This window comes from Triplophysa dalaica, chromosome 12 (genome assembly GCF_015846415.1).
Source record: "Triplophysa dalaica isolate WHDGS20190420 chromosome 12, ASM1584641v1, whole genome shotgun sequence".
In the NCBI taxonomy this organism is placed as follows: Eukaryota; Metazoa; Chordata; class Actinopteri; order Cypriniformes; family Nemacheilidae; genus Triplophysa; species Triplophysa dalaica.
This window is the reverse complement of record NC_079553.1, coordinates 13,804,035-13,824,843: the sequence shown is the minus strand read 5'-3', so window position 1 is coordinate 13,824,843 and position 20,809 is coordinate 13,804,035. Positions and strand designations below refer to the sequence as shown.

At 35.6% G+C, this 20,809-nt stretch overlaps 2 protein-coding genes across 2 annotated transcripts; one reads left to right on the top strand and one right to left on the bottom strand.

The window, feature by feature from the left end:
* Positions 1-327: 327 nt before the first annotated feature.
* LOC130433080 (mycocerosic acid synthase-like) lies at positions 328-10,869 on the bottom strand. Its single transcript, XM_056762767.1, has 7 exons — positions 10,852-10,869; positions 9,107-9,178; positions 8,851-9,004; positions 7,585-7,745; positions 7,095-7,301; positions 6,336-6,517; positions 328-6,241 (listed from the first exon to the last, which is right to left on the bottom strand). The coding sequence occupies exons 2-7, from the start codon at positions 9,159-9,161 to the stop codon at positions 698-700; spliced, it is 6,303 nt and encodes a 2,100-aa protein (XP_056618745.1). The 5' UTR covers positions 9,162-9,178; positions 10,852-10,869; the 3' UTR covers positions 328-697.
* Positions 10,870-15,899: 5,030 nt separating this feature from the next.
* Positions 15,900-20,295, top strand: LOC130433124 (patched domain-containing protein 3-like). The gene is made up of 4 exons (XM_056762838.1): positions 15,900-16,604; positions 17,194-17,321; positions 17,702-17,847; positions 18,066-20,295. Exons 1-4 carry the CDS (start codon positions 15,912-15,914, stop codon positions 19,742-19,744), a joined length of 2,646 nt encoding a protein of 881 aa, XP_056618816.1. The 5' UTR covers positions 15,900-15,911; the 3' UTR covers positions 19,745-20,295.
* The last annotated feature ends 514 nt before the right edge of the window (positions 20,296-20,809 follow it).

Here is a 20,809-nt window from a genome sequence, read left to right as displayed (position 1 = left end):
CTAATTAATATCCAGATTAGTTGACATGAAAGGAAATCTTTGTTTTTATTTTATTTTTAAACATTTTTTTCCTAATTCTACTTATTTTTACAAGTTCTGTTAACATATTCTAATAAAAAAGATTAATGTAAATTTGGAGTCACATTTACTTGAAAAGCTGCTTAATGAGAACATTTTGTTATCTTTAATTAAAAGAAAAGACGGTTTTATGTTTATGTTATATACATTCAAATGGTATGAATGATCTTAATCAATTTATTAGATTTAAAGCAATTAACATACAAGAGTACTAGAGAGACATAATAAACAATATGAGGCTTGCAGGGCTAAAAAGGAGATTATGTCTTTATTGTGTTCATAAATCAGGCAATATTTTAATCATTCTTGACAATACTACTAATTAAACTCAAAAATTGTAATCTGCGATCCCAACAACTGTTAACTTGATTTCTTCAGATCAACAAAGACACATGAGTATTCAGTCACTCATATGGGATACATGTTATGTTTAACTATACACAAATTAATGCATTAAAAATAGACATAGAAATCTATGAAGACACTGAATGATTTCACATGCACAGATAATGTACTTGCTATTTATACTTTGTTTAATTATATAATTTATGACAAATTGTCATGAATTCCTGAATAGTCGTTTTGAATAATGTTGACTGCTTTGGGGAAAATATCATCATTATAGATATGTAGATAAGTTATCATCTTTGCTTTGAAGCTCCTCTACAGAATTATCCTGCAGGATTTTGATGAGACTTGACAGAGTACTGTTTGGATCCAGTAGAGTCACTAGAGGGACATTCACACCTCTGTCCTGGAAGATTTTATTTTGCAGAGTCATGGCTAACATTGAGTCAATGCCTAAATCAGAAAGATGAGTGTCATCATTAAGGTCGTCCATCTCAACACCAATTGTTTCACTGATCATTGACCTCATATATTCACGTGGTGATGTGATGGGCAGGTCAGGTCTGGATAAGCTTACTCTGTCTTTCCTCAAGGCTTCCTCTGTTAGTCTGTACAGTCGGGCACTCAAAGACTTGTTTTGACTGAGGACATTATTCCAGTTGTTTTTGAAATTGAACTTGCATACAACCTGTTGAGGTTTGTTGATTATGAGGCATTGCTCAAGACTTTCAAGAATTTCTGGGACTTCCAGTAGCATGATTCCCTTTGCCTCAAGAAATCTTTGGAAATGCACTTTGTTCAACAGGAGGCCAAGATTTAAAGCCCCCCAGTTGATTGACTGTCCTGAAAGTCCCATGTTTCTGCGGTATTGGCAGAAAGTGTCCATGAATGTATTAGCAGCTGCATAGTTTGTCTGTGATGCATTGCCAATGAAGGCAGAGATTGAGGAATAGCATACAAAGTAATCCAGATGACAGTGTTTAGTAGCACGGTGAAGGTTAATCACTCCATTAACTTTTGGTCTCATTACTTTTTCATAAAGAGATTTGTCAAGACTTTCGATGAGCCCATCATGCAGGACAACTGCACTGTGAAAGATTCCTTTGACTGGACTCGATGGAAAAAGTTTTCCAACGTGAACAATTGCCTGTTCAACTTGTTCTGATACGGAAACATCACACTGTAGCCACTTAATGACAGAACCAGAACGATCACCGACATTCTGACATTCTTGCTGAATTTGAGGATTTGGATTGCTCCTTGAAAAAATGACAATGTTTCCTCCGCCTTTCTGAGCAATGAACTTCACCGTCTCATAGCCCAGCCCTGTCAGACCACCTGTGACGATATAGACTGAATTTTTCTGGAAAAGTCTTTGTTTGGCCAAAAGTGGAATATCTGACAGCTGGTCTTTGTAATCATTGTTCAGGATTATGATGGGTAGAATCTGGCTTGTGAAGTATGAATCAGACTCTTTTACAAAGAGAAGTTCAATGTCTTCAGATTTCCTTCCTTGAAAATTTGTTGTGTTTAAATCTAAAGACTTTCTGTCCAAATGCATGGATTTCAGCCAGCGGTAGACTTTTGGCATCTTAATACGCAGAGACCATTTCTGTATTATTTGAGACATGAAGAGGTAATGTACGTGGACTTCATCATTGGTATGTCTAAAAGTTTTTGGATTGATTTGAAACTCTGGCAAGTTGTCACAGACAAGAACAACATCTTTGATGACTGTAACTTTGCTGACTGTTTCAATGATCTTCTCATTAAATGGAGGAAGAAAGACAGCTCCTTCCACCTCATTAAGATCACAAGCAAGCTGATCTGCCAGTGTGCTCACTCTGACAATCCAACCTGATCTGTTTGCAGCAGTAGTAAAGACCTTCATCAAACAGGAGTCAGGAACAGTTGAGAAAATGGCCAATTTCCTCTGATTTTTGGCTTTGGGTAAAATCTCATGCAGAACCTCCCAGGCCAATACCATATAAGATATACAGGGGTTGTCCTTCAAGAATGTAAGCCTTTTTGTTTTGTAGCAAACAGATTCTGGGAGAACAACTTTGGAGGTGGCAGCCACAGGATAACAACAAGCAATCTGGTCACCAACTTTCAATTTGTTCACATCTTTACCCACATCTGTGACAATCCCATTGAAATCAAGGGCTAGAAGTTTGTGGTTTCGATTTGTGTGCTTGTTCCAATACATTGTCTTGCCATAAGTGAACTCAGAGGTACTGACAGGAAAGTAGTCTGATGAATGCACACAAATTTTACTGAGTTTAACTTCAATGTTTTTTCCCCGAATTGGTTCACCGGAATTGTCCACTTGTGTAGCTGATAAATTTGTTATTTCATATGGATCAGATGTTTGCAAGGTGAAGACTTCATTGTGCATCATGTGGACACTTTTTGATATGCTCTCCATGTTTGGCAATGGTGTGTGGATGATTTCAGGTTTGAGAATTGTGCCCTCTTTCACTACCAGCTCTGGATACTTGCTACAGGGGTGTGTTCTGAGGACCTGAGCCAATGCTTTGATATCTTCAGATGAAATAGAGCCCAAGTCAATCAGCTGAAATGATAGTTCTGACAACTCAGCTGCACATGCTCTTATCATGCCTAGTAGAACAAACCCAGGACTGATGTGATCCACTAAACTCTCAGAGGACCTATAAGTTATTACTCTGATAGCACCTGGGAAATGATTAGCCTTGAGATATCCAACAATCTTTCTGAAAATCTCACAACAACCTGCCATGATGTCCAAGACATTTTCTGATTTGAGAGAAGTTAGGTCTGCATCACCCCACATGAACAAAATTTCCTGGAAATTTTTCGTTACATTTGAAATTTTCAGCTTTGACAAAAGAAATTCAGGTCCACATTCCGACAGTGTATTGCTATTTGATGATGGAATATATCTTGACGCACGGTGTAAGTACTGTTGCAAAGCTTTGGAAATCCCTACCTCATCAGAAAAGACAAGTGCCTTGATTGATGTATTCAAGGTGGCATCTTCAGCCGTGATGCTGAAGTTGTGGTGGAAGAAGTATTCATCGACAACATAAGAACGACTTCCCAGCATTCTGATCTTCACATTACTGAGCTCAACCAAAACCTTGCCTTGTTTGTTGGTTAAGCAGCCACAGATTTCAAAATTATCTTCCCCCTCATGTATTGCTTTCAAATACACAACCATCTCCTCTTGAAATGGTTCAAATACAGTCAAGCTACCTATTTGTGCAGGAAATTGAGGTCTTGCTGAAAGCTTGCCCACCATAGTTCCGGGAATAAGCTGCATGACATAATCCAAGACAACAGGGTGAACGTAATAGTCATGTAAATTAAGAAGTAATTCTTCTGGGATCCTTAAAACAGATATGCACTCTCTGAATTCTTCACCACAATAAACATCAGATTTATTTCTGAAGACAGAACCGTACTCAAGTCCTGTCTGACTAAGATGTTTGTAAAGCTCTTCTGTAGTGATGAGACATGTGCATCGTTTGAAAATACAGTCCAATGCCATGGTCTGCACTTCAGGCAATCTACCTGGCTTTGCTTCTACACTGCCAAATGCATAGACTCCAGAATTAGACTGTACTTTGAAATTGCATGTGTTCTCTGCTAAATTGTCTGATGGATCCAATTTAACTTGCATTTTTGGGGCATTCTGTGTGAAAATGAAAGGACTCTGGAATGTGACGTTGAGTTGCAGAGAACTGAGTGGGACTCTTGGTTTTGCATACACCATGAAGGTTGCTATGCCCAATTCAGCATACAATGCACCAGGAAGGATGGCAACACCATTATGTTTGTGGTCCTGGAGGTAGGCCACTGAGTCAGATAATAAATCACAGCTGAAAACGGAGCTGTCTGAACTCATTTGTGTCACTACTGGGTGGTTGCTGGTAGGACCAGCCAACTGGAGATCAGAGGAGAAGACATCTTTCTTCACATTATCAAACTGATAGCGTGGGTGAGGAATTGGTTCAGTCTCACATCCTTTGTAAAACATTCCCCAATCCACTTGGACTCCAAGCTCAAACAATTTGGATACAATAGCAAGCATTGTATCGTGATCCTTATCTGGCTGCACTGAGGGAAGAACATTGACATCATTTCCCAGAGTCTCTGTGATGTACCTCTGCAAAGATCTTCTTGGGCCAATCTCAACAAAGATCACATTCCTTCTGTTTTTAGCTGCTGACCTTACAGCTTGTTCAAATACAACTGGCTCCCTGATATTTCTTGCCCAGTATTCACCAGTAATAAAATCTGAGGAGCACAGACTTTCACCGGTCACTGTTGAGAACAATTCTGTCACCAGATTTTGTCCCTGTAATGAGGCTATATTCTCTTTTACTCTAGATACAATGGGATCCATCATGTGGCTGTGATAGGCAGCAGGGACATCCAGAATGCGAAGGAAGAGATTGTTTGCACTGGCTGAGTTGCTTAAATATTCATGCAATCTGTCAATGTCATCTGCATCTCCTGAGAGGGTACATGACTGTGGGCTGTTGTAAGCAGCCAGACAAACTCTTCCTGAATAAGATGGAAGAAGTTTCATGATTTCAGAAACAGCCATATTACTGACAACCAGCATTTTCCCTCCTTTTACTGTGCTTTGCAATGAACTGCGATAGTGGATGACTTTGACTGCATCCTCGAGTGACAACAAACCAGAACAATTAGCTGCAGCAACCTCTCCAATTGAGTGCCCAAGAACAGCATCAGGAGTGATGCCCCAGTGCTTTAGGAGGCTAGTAATCGCAACCTGAATAGCAAACAGGAGAGGCTGGACATCTTTTGGATCAGTGAAGTCATCAGATTTACTTTCTAACTTCTCAATCAGGTTGAAACTTGTATAGCTTTGCATCAGGGTTTCGATCTTCTCCACAACTTCCCTAAAAACAGGTTCTTGTTTTAGGAGCTGCTTGCACATACCAGGATAAGTTAAACCATTACCACAAAACACAAAGACTAACTTGGAGTCTGTCTTTGAAGGGGCAAGCTTTTTCTGTACGGCAGCAGTAAGTGTCTCTTTCAGGTCTGTCAAGGACGATGTCTGAAAAACTTTCCTGTATTTGTGTTTCAGATGACTTCTTCTACAGGCAGATGTGAACAGTAAAGATTGTAGATCTGTTATAGTCCCAACACTAATCTGTTCTGCAGTATCTTCCATCATCATTTTGAGTGATTTTTCAGAGGCTGCAGAAAGCACAAAGAACTGATGTGATTTAATAATCTGATTTCTTGTTCTCTTTGACTGCACACACTGTCTGACTACTGCGTGTGCGTTTGTTCCACCAAACCCAAAATTATTGACTCCAGCGGTTCTCACAGTATTATCAGTGAGCCATTTCTCTGCTGTGGTGGGAATTTTTAGGTTGAGAGATTTAGTGTCTATGCTGGAGTCATCTTCTGAGTAGAACACTGAGGGCACAAATGTTTCATGCTTCATCATCAAGAGAATCTTTATAAGTCCGGCAATACCTGCTGCAGATTCTGTGTGTCCAATGTTGCTCTTAACAGAACCAATGAGGAGTGGTCCAGATTCACGAAGTCTTGCTTTGGCAATGACTTTCGAAATACTACCTGCCTCAACTGGATCTCCAACTGGAGTCCCTGTCCCATGAGCCTCAATGTACTGGACACTAGTCAGTTCAGTGTCTGTTGAGTAGATTTTTCTAAGTAGCTCCTCTTGCTGTATCATGGATGGTTTGGTTATAGGGCTAACAGTGTGGCCATCTTGATTTACTGCTGTTTTGCTAATGATGCCCCAGATATGATTGTGGTCTTGAAGAGCCTGTCAAAATACAGAACACATGGGGTTGTTGCTTTCAGTGGTTCATTAGCTACATTTTTGTCATACTTATGTAAACAAGCTGATGTCTGTTAACCTTTTTCAGAGGCTTTAGAACAACAACCCCACAGCCTTCTCCTCTCCCATATCCATCTGCTTTTCTACTGAAAGGTTTACTGGTACCTTCAGGGGATATCATCTTTGCCTTGGATAGAGCCACAAACACTGTTGGCTCCAATATGCAGGTCACACCTCCACACACAGCCATTTCACAGTCACCTGAAGAATGTCAAAATCAAAGCAATATTTATTTGTACAGTGCTTTGTATAATACAGTGGTTCACAACTCTGGGCCGCGAGATACATTTTCCTGCTGAGTTTAGCCCCAACTCTGCCATAAAACACCTGAACAAACTCTTTAGGAATCTTTAGGAATAGGAGTCTTTAGGAATAGATGAGTTCAACTTGATGCAGGGCTGCGCAAATCTATCAGCACTTTAATGTGATATGCCAAACAATCTGCGCAGCCCCGCATTAAGTTGAGCAAATCTGTTCCTAAAGTCGCCGATAAGCTTCTTCAGGTGTTTTATCAGAGTTGGGGCTAAACTCGGCAGGAAAATGGATCTCGCGGGCCAGAGTTGAGAACCACTGGTATAATACATCAAGTTTCAAAGATTAATTTACATTTTTGTAATTTTAACAGGGCCATCCTTCTATGAAAACCTATTCATGACTACATTATTGAGATAAAACAACCAATTGTTTGGTTGCTAACAAGGGACAGATTTTAAAAATAGAAAATTGTAATAATAAAATATATCCACTTGTTCTTCTTGTAAATAGCATTGAAGACTACCTTGTTTTATGGCCTGACAAGCAAAGTGAAGGGCAACAAGTGATGAGGAGCAGGCACAGTCAATGGACAGTGAAGGACCAGTAAAGTTAAATGTGTAGGAGATGCGGTTGGCAGCTATGCTCATTGCTATGCCAGTACTGTAGGAGTGATCTATTTGTTTCGGGTTAATTCTCGCTGAGCCCACCTCAAAGTCTCTGTTCATCAAACCTAAAATAAAATAAAAACAATATTTAACAATATTTAACAGAAATTAAAATAATTCTTATCAGTATAACAACTGCTATAACCTTTTTAAAACAGTTACTAGACAAATCCCCTGACAGATTGTTTTAAAATATTATTGATTTAATTCTACTGAAATTGATTCTGGTTCAATTATCTTACTGCAACATATTGCAACTGACTCACTTTTCTTTTAATCCATACTTTTCCAAAGACAATTTAAAGTAACTCAAAGTTAAAATTGATATTAATTATATAGTTTTGTTACCCAAAAACACTCCTGTACTTGTTCCACTGGCCTTTTCCATTGGTATCCCAGTGTTCTCTAGGGCTCTGTACGTGCACTGTAGCAAAAGTTTATGCTGAGGGTCCATATTGGATGATTCAGCTTCAGTGATGCCAAAGAACTTGTGGTCAAACTCATTTAAACTGTATAGAATGAAAACTCAAGATTCATATTTGTTTTACTCAGCATACAGGAGCTTATATATGATAACAAAAAGCTTATTGTATGGTAAAAATTTGGAAATATATAATTAAAAAATATAATTATTAAAAAATTGTGTGTACTTAGGACTTTTTACTTGTATTATGTGACTGCCTGTGAAAACCAAGCTAGTGCCTCAAAATTTAATTCTGAAATAAGATCAATGTTTAATTTTAATTAAAGACATAGAGATATAAGACGGTTATATTTTTTTTGCCATCATTTAGCATCTTTCTATATTCAGTAAAGTCATATGATATGTTTTTTGCATATGGAGAATAATTCTTATGTTGTTTCATGATTTAACTTATATTAATAATTGGATTTTTTTAAATAATTTCTATAAATGAAAATTACTGTAAACATACCAGCACACACTGTGTTTCATGACCCTTATACTGTACTACATGCAACGTTACTGTACATTGTATACCATAAACCTAACCCTTAATGAAAGCTTAAAGCATTTTTATTTAATTTGATTTATAACAAGCATGAATAGACTTTCCTAATCAAACTCACCAAGACACGAATTACCAACCAGGACTTAAAAGATGATTTACAAACAATGTCCATGCAAAGGTTAACAATTCAGGTTTAACTGATCCCTCAAGGGACACAATGGTTATTGTATTTTCCAGTGAGCAATACTGGATACATACAAAAACGAGATAACACTGAAAAAATGTTGTGGAAAATAAATTTGATTGGAAAATCAATTCTCTTAATTCTTTGTCTTGTCTTTGTCTTTTAAGCATTTGTTAGTGTTTATATCTTCTAGGAACTGTCAGTACTTGTCAACACTGTCTTATAGAGACTTTTTTCAACTCTAAAATAAACATTTTATTCGTTCAATTTACTGTGCTAAAATATTATACCATGAACTGAAAATGACACGTTTTGCAGTTTCATGATTATTGTTAAAGGAAAATGTGTAAAGGTATAAAACATTTTTATCTCTTACAATAGTTACTTTTCTTAAAAGAAATTGTTGAAAATACTTATGAATTTTATCAACATATATATATGAGGAAATTAAACACTTACCCATCAATAAGTGCTGCTTTTGCTGTGTATGTCTTTCCTGGTTTACTTTCATCTGAATCATACCATTGAGTGAGGTCAAATCTTTCAATTGGTATTTGAATGACACAGTTCTTTCCATGAAGAAGGACCCTCCAGAAGTTCTCAAGTCCCTCACCTACAAGTTTTGGGATGTACATGAGACCAATGGTAAACTAAAATGTTATAACATAACACACAATAAATTATGAAGTACCGCATATTGCAATATTATTTTTACCTCCAGGGAAATTGCATCCTATGCCAACAACGGCAATATCTGCATCGTCATCCATGTTTATGTTCTGTTTGCCTAATGAAGAATGTTACACAATTTTTCTTTTATATTTTTAGTTCTAAATGTAAATAAAAATGCAATAATCCTTAGTCTCTATTTACACATTAATTAGTAAAGTCCTGTGTAACACTTTATAATAATTTTTCTTACTTAATGTGTAACTAACAAGGAATTACGGATCTACCTCTTCATTAAAACTGATATCTGCTCTTTTAACTATTAAGGAAGATGTGTTAACTATTCAGGGGTGCGTTTCTATGGACGCAAATTCTGTCGCAAAGTCAACGATTTTAGTGTTTCCCGAAACCATCTTTCCAACGATCAATCGCAAACAGCATCGCAAAGTTGCGTGGTTGGAACAACATGTCTTCGGCTGTGGTTAGAAGCATAGTTTCTTTTTATTATGCGATTTAGACTTACAGTACATGCATCATGCCTTTGAACAAACTGAGCAAGTGACATGCATTCTATATCCATTATTCGAAAAACAAACAAATTTAATTTGACATCTTTTAATTTGTTAAGAAAATACATAGGTTGTTTTTTAATAGTAAGCATGTGTACAAGCGTTCGTGCACTAGGAACTCTGGTGAAGTGACGTAGGAGGAAACTTATGAATGAATGAAATAAAACAATAGATAAAAAATAGGATAACTAAAGTCGCCATTAAATGCAATGGATGTTAATTACAGCGAGAATTTAACATTAATTCAATCTGACCGTATTTATTAGAATACATCATTACCCCTACTGCCATGGCGTCATCATCTAGATTGCTGAACCAATTTGGTTCAAACGATTGATCTCCGACAGAGTTAATACGGCTTCTGGAAACAGTCGTAACTGCATCGTTAATTTCCCCAATGATCCATCGTACTATGGGGGTCAACTAGCGACCTATGTCTTGTTATGTTTGGGAAACGCACCCAGTATGGAGTAGCATTTTATAATTTTGTTAATTAACAGTTAACTAATCAATTGCTTTCGAATTCACTAATTTCTCCTTAAGAACTATTAGTTATCTACTAATTCAGATTCTACATAAATAACTATGAAGTAACTACTAAACAGTCTTATACACAATTGACCATCACAATGATTAAGCAGTGGACATTTCTTCTTATTTACTATTGCTAGTATACTACTATTATGGAAATATTGTCACTATTACTACTATTATAGAAATGCAATATACATTTTATGGAATTCTTGTTCTCCAAAAGATTCATTACAACAAATTTAGTTTCGTTTTCAATAACCATATTGAACCATCCTCCACTCCAACTGCCTTGTCATAATTAGCCAATTACCTCAGATATGTTTATGATCTTCAAGTACAGAATGTTTGTCTGTTACTTCATAGTTATTTATGTAGAATCTGAATTAGTAGATATCTAGTAGTTCTTAAGAAGAAATGAGTGAAAGCTATTGATTAGTTAACTGTTACTCAACAAAATTATAAAATGCTACTCCATACAGATTAGTTAACACATCTTCCTAGTTAAAAGAGCAGATATCAGCATTAATGAGAATTGACCTATTAGTCTTGCAGTAATTCCTTCTTAGTTACACAGTAAGTAAGAAACAGTATTCTAAAGTGTTACCAAGTCCTGTGTTATACTGAAGAATAATGAGTAAATATACATTTAAATGACATAAATAAATAAAATGAAAATATTGCGACTTACATGGACAATCATTTTGAGAAATTCCTCTGTAAGAATGATCAGATGAAACCAGCTGTACCTCATATTTATTGAGTGGAAAAAGCAGTAAAAAAAATCATTATAATGTATTAATGATTGACCAGTACACAGTGGTTGAATTATTCTGTAAATTCCTTTTGTTCTTATGAACCAGACTGGTTGTCTCTAGTTCAGGGTTCAATTGGGATGTTATCAATGCCACGTCTTTTGTTATGAGCCAAATTCCTTTTGATATGGTATTGTGTAACATTAACAAAGAATAACAAATGTTGCATAAAATAATAAATTACATTACTTGTTGTATATTGTCCATTGTTACTCAATGTCATCTAATGTAGTTAAATCATGTTAACTAATACAACAACATTGTAGTTTCTTTATGCTATACTGTAAATTAATCATGGATAATAAGGCATTAGTGGGCTGAAAATAAATACATTTGAAAATAAGTATTTGTTTTAAACATTCAGTATGTGGGATTAATTTTAATTTTTGCTATCAGCAAACAGTTCTGCACATTGTATTTCTTAATCAATTTAGACTATTAACAAAAATCAAAAATATAAATGATCAAATATTTTAGAGTTGTAACTGAAAACAAGTCTTTTTAAAAGTTTCCATCATTGTCCAGGCCTGCAATCACAATTTTATTTTTTTTAAATAAAACTGCAGTTTAAATTTGCAGTTCAATTTTGTATACAAATATCAAATATAATTTTTAAGACCCTGGAAAAAATACACTAATACTTCAGTTAATATATGCGGTGAGATAAATATATGGAAAAACTATTATAAGACAGAATCAGTTATTGAACAGTGTGGGCGGCATCAAATCCAAACCTGTGGACACTGTAATAGACATGCTACAATACTGTATTGTTTTTTATGAACCTTATCATTGTTAATTTCATCTTTCAGACTTCCCTAAAAGATTTTACAATTGTTCACTTGTGATTATCTGTTGTAAAAATGCCTATAGTTACGTCAGAGCATCATACAAAAACCCATGGGCCTTGTTACTCATTAAAGGACACTGCAAGGAATGTGCAGTATTGTTTCTACTGTACCTTATCTTTATAATTTTAGCTTCTGGACTTCCCTAAAATTTCAGATTGTTAAACTGTAATTTTTTTTTTTCTTCTCTGTTATATTTCAATTCCGACAACGGAAAGTGAAATGATAAAGGAACAGAGCACTAAAGCATAAGGTTTTCTGTTAATGTTGCAAGCTGTTAAGGTTTTTAAACATTGTCTCAATTAATAATACAATATATGTTAAGTAAAACACAATGTGTATGGTCACAAATCATTTTATCTTATTCTCAACACATGTCAAATTTTTACAGTCAACTTTATTTAAGATCACGATATGCCGTAGAAGAAATAATGAAGCATGAACGATTTACCTTTATGTAGATTTGATCATGCAAACTGTTAAGAATATTTGCAGTTGATTATACAAACTGTTTTTATTTGCAGAAGTATAATGTCCACTGCTTGATTATTGTGATGGTCAATTGTGTATTTGACTGTTTATTAGTAGTTACTTCATAGTTATTTATGTAGAATCTGAATTAGTAGATAACTAATAGTAGTTCTTAAGGAGGAATGAATGAATTCGAAAGCTATTGATTAGTTCACTGCTACTAAACAAATTATAAAATGCTACTCCATATTGATTAGTTAACACATCTTCCTTAGTAGTTAATCAGATACCAGTATTAATGAGAAATTAACTATTAGTCTTGCAGTAATTCCTTCTTAGTTACACATTAAGTAAGAAACAGTTTTCTAAAATGTTACCAAGTCCTGTGATGTACAGTGGAATAATGAGTAAATATACATATAAAATGACATTATTGATGTTTTTATCAGCCTGAAATTAAAGAGAGTAATTAATACAGTATATATTTTATAATTACATAAAACCTAATATGCAATCATAATATTGCAATAAAATTATCAATATCCAACCAGAAACAACAGAAAACATTAGAGTTACAAGTGATGCCCAAATCCAGACACACTGCTCCTAACACAAAATTAACATTACGTGCAAGAGCACAAGGCACCAAGCCATTAGACAGAGCATGAGTTTCCAAGTTCTTGAGAATGTTATCACCTGTTTCATATTATTTCAAACAAGCTTCCACAGAATCATAAATGCAAAACACCGGATTCAGCTGTTCCGGGTTCAATACACCTGAATCTTGATAGCTTGCATTTGTTGCATAACGTTTGATAAATTTAACTCATCTCTTAGATTAACTGCAAAATCCATAGTTACACAAACAGTCAACATTAGTTCCTCAATTTAACTAATGTGATTTAAAGTATTGTAGCATATATAAAATCAAAAGATGAAATGTAGAATTTTCAAATACATTACTTTTAAAGAATCATCGTTCTTTAATTTAGTTTCTATATTATATCACCTATTTTAAATAAAATAAATTTAATAAAAGTTTCTGCAACTTTTGTAATTTGATGTCTATGCCTGTCCTGAAATTGTTATACTGTTATCACTTGCTTACATTTATGCCATTCCAAACTTAAATGCTCTCCAGCCAACATCAGTTCCTCATCCTAATTTTTGTGATTTAAAGTATTGTAGCACATATTTGACCCTGGACAAAGAAACAGTCTTATGGGTAAATTTATTGAAATTGAGATGTTTACATAATCGGAAATCTGAATAAATATGATTTATATTGATGTATGAGATGTTAGAATTGGACAACATATGGCTGAGATACAACCATTTAAAACTGTGCAAAAAATCTAAATATTGAGAAAATCTCCTTTAAAGTTCTTAATCAGGGGCACTGTGGCAAGCCATCCACTCAAAGAGAATTAAGTTTTTATATATTTATAGGGTAGTAAATTTACAAAATATCTTTATGAAACACGATCTTTACTTAATATCCTAATGATTTTTGGCATGAAAGAAAAATAGATAATTTGTATTTTTGTATAATTTGTATAATTTGTATAACAATGTATTTTTGTATATTACTAAAAATGTTCCCGTGCTACTTAGGACTGGTTTTGTGATCCAGGGTCATAGAGTCACAAGATGAAATGTTTCTAATATTTCAAATACATTACTTTTAAAGAATCCTTTTTCTTTAATTCTGTTTCTATATTATTTTCATAAAAGAAAAAGATTCTGCAACTTTTGTAATTTGATGTCTATGTCTGTCCTGAAAGGTTAAAGGTATGTGATTCCAAACTCCAACTCTTTCAATCAAAGATAGATTGTTTTCCATTCCATTTTCTACCGAACTACCTCAGGTCACGGGGAGCCTGCGCCTATCTCAGGAGTCATCGGGCATCAAGGCAGGATACATCCTGGATGGAGTGCCAACCCATCGCAGGGCACACACACTCATTCACTCATTCACTCATTCACTCACTCACGCACGCACGCACGCGCACACACTCACACCCTCACACCCTACGGCCAATCAACCTACCATGCATGTCTTTGGACCAGGGGAGGAAACCGGAGTACCCGGAGGAAACCCCCGAGGCACGGGGAGAACATGCAAACTCCACACACACAAGTCAGAAGCGGGAATCGAACCCCAACCCTGGAGGTGTGAGGCGAACGTGCTAACCACTAAGCCACCAGGTCCCCCTTTAGATTGTTTTCAAATCTGATAATAATGTTAGATAACATATTTATTATTATCACTGACACTGAAAAAAATGAAAACACATATGTGGTTTAAGCCATTGTTATCTAATCTGCACCAAAAACATCTTAAATGCACATATGTAAAAACCAAAAATCCAAAAAAATTGTTTGGGACCTCGGTAAAAATCCTGTTTATGGCCCTGATCACAAGCCAGATTTTTTTCTTCATGTACACAGTATTTCTCTTTCACTTTGAAATCCTTTTATGTTTTTCAATATTTGGCATATTTTTGTGCTGCTCCGCTGCCCTCTGTGTGTAATAGACAGAGAGTATGCGCATTGTACACCCGCCGATAGCCTTCTGAGCCTACCAGTAGGCGCAGCAGTCCCCATCTGGCCCATATGAATCAGTTGATAACCACTGAGAACGCCCATTCAATCGACTGATAACATTCGAAGCGGGTGCGAAAGGCTCATATTACTTAATTAATACACTTAATAAATAAATACCAGGTTTTAGTCGGTCAATAGCTCAATCGTTTTTAATTGCCTCAAAATAGCAATACGCCATCAAAGAGGCTTATCTGCAAACAAAGTGCATTTGCGATTTAAAAACATGGTGTTGGACTTGAAAATAATATTAGCAAAAGAACACTAGCGTAACGCCTGGCATCACATTGTGCCGAGTGTATGATAGGGCCCTTGATCTTATCGATTCTTTGTGCAATAAGTCAAACAATAAAACACACGCTCTAATAAATGTTGAGTTACTTTCTTTAAAGCCAGTGCTTGGTGCACCTAAATACAAACATTCTCTGGATAAATAAATCCAGTGCTTGAATTTGGTGGCTGAAAAGGGTCTTAAAGCATTATGTATTGATTTTTGTCCTATGAAACACACTCAAAATACAAACGTAGGGTGTCTTTGTAACCATTTTGACTATTAAGGCCAAATTTTAAATAGTTGTTGAAAATATAAAATTGAAAACAACTTTGTGCAGTCTATGGATTACCTGGCTTTTAAATCACCTTCCCTAAACTCATCTTTAATGATGGCCACAAATATTTTGCTTTATTATATTATAAAAAGAATAAACTACAGTATATTAGCAAATTGTTGACATAAATATATTAAAAGGAATAAAATATCTATTATGAGGTTAGTCCTATCTGATGAGTTCTGATGAGAACCCTTTGCTGTACCCGATACGTCATTAGCTGTAGGTCTCTGCCAGAACCTATAACTTCCAAGCTGACATAAACAAGGCATTAAAGCTTGTTAATAAGTAATCTGATGTTCATCTAAGCAAACAAGGGATGATATCGTGAAGTCAGTCTAGACAGTGACTGTTGCTGGCGCTCAGTAACTGATCCATTACAAACTGCTGGAGTGTAGTTGGAGGATGGCGAAGTGTAAAACTGACTGCATTGAGAAGCCGATTTCTCTGATCTTTGAAAAGTTTGGTCGCGTTGTTGGAAATTATCCCTTCGTGTTTTTCATTTTACCTTTACTTGTAGCTGCTGCTCTTGGAGCTGGTTTTATGTTTCTTGACGAGAGGGAAGCAAATGACATCGAAGACCAGTTCACACCTGCGAACGGACCAGCGAAGCAGGAGAGGAAGATTGTGCTGAAATATTTCCCACAATCTGAAGAGTTTTCTCAACTGCGGCTTTCGTCTGAAGGAACTTACGCCTCTTTGATCATTACAGGTTTGGAAGGAGCAACTATATGGACTGAGGCAGCTTTTACCGACATTATTGAGTTAGATAGACAAGTGAAAGTTATAACAACTGGAAACACTTATGAAATCCTTTGTGCCAAAACTAAGGGAAAGTGCATGTCAAATGCAATTTTAGACATCATAAATTATAGTCCTGGTGAAATTATTTCTACAACCATTAGATATCCCATGAATAATGGCACATTTTTAGGAACAAGTGTCGGTGGTGTAGAACTAAAGACAGGAGGCTCAGAGATAAGAAGCGCTAAAGCTGTCAGACTTTTTTATTTTTTAAAAGAGGAAAACACAACACAAAACACTCTGTGGCTTTCTGGCTTTCTAAAATTCTTCTCAAACTATTCAGAGCTGAAAACGGTAAGTAAATATGATGTAAAAATAATCTTTGGACAAACCGTACAAAATATTTGTACATGTTTCGTACGCTTTTTTCGTATGTGGCGCTCGAGTGTCTCTGAATTGTCAAAACGCCTCTCAAAAGGCTTGTAACGGATGCCCAAAACCCAGAAAATCGAAACCAGTCCGAATTTTTTATGACGGACGAAAATATCGTAGGCAGTGTGTAAAGGTGATTGACACAACGTGAGGTTGTATATATTTTTTAACGTAAGGAAATTTCGGACCGAAATTTCGGACCCGGTGTGCAATAACCTTTATTCATAAAACACAAACCGGACAGATTTTGACGTGGTAAAAGTGTGCATGAGTCTGTTCCTTCATTTTGATACATGTTTTGTGTAGGTACTTTAGATCACCAAACATTGACAGGCTATTTATTATGTCATCTCCACTAACTGTAACAGTGACTTAATTAGACAACAGTTATGATATATTTAGAATATGAATTTTACCCATTTACTCGATGCCTTGCTTTTAGCCTATTTCATTTCCTGTTGAGAAAATATTAACAATAATTCTGTGTTCTGTATCGAATTGATTTTTACAGGTCCGTGTCTCATACTTCACATCAATATCAAGACAGAATGAGTTCGAGTCCAATTCAGACTCTGTGATCCCTCTCTTCTCCATTACATATTTCCTGGCCATCACCATTTCCATTCTTTCATGTCTGAGGTATGACAGAGAAACTTATCTAGCCCAGATATAATATAATATGATATATTCAAATAAATTGTAACAAACAAATGTATATATGTTTAAGTTATATTTGAAGAGTTCCGATGCAAAACCCTCTAAAGATTTCAATCAAAAATTATATTTCGATGTTTGAATGCTCTCCACACCTTTTATACATTACTGAAATAACTTTGCTTTAAAGCACACTAAATACTACACTCTGTCTGGTCTGAAATATCTGGTATTGCTGAGAGTAAATGTTGGAGCCTGATGAACATTTTTCATTTAAGCGAACCCGTCTGACGGATTTAGAGAGTTTTTCATTAACTCTTCATTTATGAGTCATGGCATATATCTACTTTCTCTTCTTTCTACAGGTTAGATTGTGTTAGAACCAAGGTGTGGGTTGCTGTTGCTGGTGTCATCTCTGCTGGTCTGGCTGTTCTTGCCAGTTTTGGTTTACTGCTCTTCTGTGGAATGCCTTTTGCTATGACTGTCGCCTCAGCCCCCTTTTTGATTCTTGGTAAATAAAAAGGGAGGGTTCAACCAAAACTGAACATAAAAGTAGAAATTTTAAAGAATGTTGCTAACCAAACAACATTGGCTCTCATAGAATTCCATTTTGTGAACACAAGCCACTGAAACATTTGTTAAACTATCTTCTTTTGTGTTCCATAGAAGAAAGAGTTGTATTCAGATTTTGAATGACATGAGGGTGAATAAATTATGACTTTTTTGCAGGTATTGGAGTTGATGACATGTTCATCATGATCTCCTGCTGGCAGAAGACTAAAGTTAAAGAGGACGTTGAAGATCGTTTAGCAGAAACATATAAAGAAGCTGCTGTGTCCATCACTATCACCACACTGACAGATGTGATGTCTTTCTATATAGGTCTGTTGACTCCATTCGGCTCTGTTCAATCTTTCTGCATGTACACCAGTACAGCTATTCTCTTCTGTTACATCTTCAACATCACTTTCTTTGGTGCTTGTCTTGCACTGAATGGAAGGAGAGAAAAGGGTAATAAACATTGGTTGACCTGCATGAAAGTCCCAGAAGTCGATAGTGTTGATGCTACAGGTAATGTGTGTTGTGTTGGTGGAGCTTATGATAAAAACACTGGCACTGATGAGGCAATGCCAATGGATTTATTCTTTAAAAATCACTACAGCCCGTTTCTGACAAAGACCTGGGTAAAGATCTCTGTGTGTTTGTTTTATTCTGGCTATCTGGCAGTTAGCATCTATGGATGTCTTCAACTACAGGAAGGTCTTGATCTGAAACATTTAGCAACAGACGGCTCATATGTTGGTAGTTACTATGACGATGAAGATCAATTCTTTTCTTCTTATGGTCCCAATGTCATGTTAGTCATAACAGATGAAAACTTTCAGTATTGGAGTTCAGATGCACGTCAAAACCTTGACTTGTGCCTCGAAAATTTTCAAAATCTGTCAATTGCATCTAAAGATTCAGAAATTGTACCCATTTCATGGCTTAATGCATATATTAAGTTTGGACAGAGTGCTGGTATAAATGGAGATAATGAAGCACAATTCAAACAACATTTACTTGAATTTCTTAGCCTTTCTGGTTTTAGTGAAGATGTAAACTTCACTAACAATAAGATTTTGGCATCACGTATGTTCATTCAGACTGTGAACATCAAGACAGCAGTTGATGAGAAGAACATGCTGAATGCATTCAGAGAAACAGCAGGAAAATGTGGAAAGTTACAGACGGCTGTTAATGTAAATGTGTATCACCCTGCGTTTATCTATTACGATCAATACGCTGTCATTGTCAGTAATACAATTCAGAATATAGTCGTAGCTACATGTGTAATGTTAGTTATTTCACTCTTGTTAATCCCAAATCCTCTCTGTTCTGTCTGGGTGACATTTGCTATCGCATCCGTCATTGTGGGTGTGACTGGTTTCATGGCATTATGGGATGTTAGTTTAGACTCAGTATCTATGATTAATCTGGTGATCTGTATTGGATTTTCTGTGGATTTCTCTGCTCACATATCTTACGCTTTTGTGTCCAGTGAGGAAGAATCTGTGAATGAAAAAGCCAAAGATGCTCTCTACAAACTGGGCTATCCAATAATACAAGGTGCAGCTTCCACTATTGCAGGTGTAGTGGTGCTCGCTGCTGCAAAAAGCTACATCTTCAGGACCTTCTTTAAAATCATGTTCTTAGTCATTCTGTTTGGAGCCGTCCATGGCGTTGTGTTCATACCTGTGTTCCTCACTTTCTTTGGCCTTTGTGGCAGGATGTCTCGTTCAAAACCTGACAATAAAACAGAGTGTGAAATGCAATCTGAGAACAGCAATAGAAAAGCTCAACCAGTATCAACAGCAATGAGGATTGGTCAGACAAATGAGGGATATATTGATCCTGACTGTTATTAAGTAGCTTCATATTTTCAAATGATATCACCCAGTGTTAAGTCATTGTGTAGAATAGAAAAGAGCTTCAATTACATCAGGGTTTGTGAATTATTGTTTGATTGTTTGTTTGTTTTGAGACAGTTGTACAATATCACATAAACCAAAACTAAAGTTTAATTTCATATTAAAATAGTTATGTATAAATATATTTCTGACAATGTTATATTAATTAGTTTTTCAAAACTGCGTGGTTATACTTTAATATGGTACTATGAAATATTTTATATCTATTATATTTTATACACAGAGTTTTAAATAAAATTGTAAATATGTATAAAAATAATCTTTTAAATTAATCAAATATTTTTTCATGTAATTTTCTAGCTTGAGCCTTTTTATAGAACAACACAAACACTCAAATCAACATTAACATTTTTGTACTGTATTGTACTTTAATGTACAAAAAAAACACTAACCCTCTCTCAACAGGTAGTGGTTTATTTTTTGTTGAAACCAGTAACTTTGTATTGGCACCTACTGTAAACTCTTTGTAAATTTCTTTGGATAAAAGCGTCTGCTAAATTACTAAATATAAATGTAATGTATACCTAAATATCAAGTTTTTAATTTTAATTTCTTTCTTGTTTTGATACATTAGAAATTGTTTAAATAAAGCAATTTGTTGTATTTACCATAATCTTACATATACCTTTTTACATTGATTATGGATTATTGACTTAGATGGGGCTGTATATTATTGCTGTGGCTACATACACTGATAGTTACCTGAGTTTTGGAACCTGGAGCTGAAGTTTTTAATTACTTAGGACAGTCACCTAACCTGCTATCTGGAATACGCCACATACAAAAAGCTTATAAAAAGAAAACAACACAACATCCAACCAGAAACAACCAGAAACATGGAGTTACAAGGTAAAGTGATGCTCAAATCCGGACACACTGCCCCTAACACAAAATTAACATTACGTGTAAGAGCAAAAGGCACCCAGACATTAGACAGAGCATGAGTGTCCATGTTCTTGAGAACGTTATCACCTGTTTCATATTATCATAAACATGCTTCCA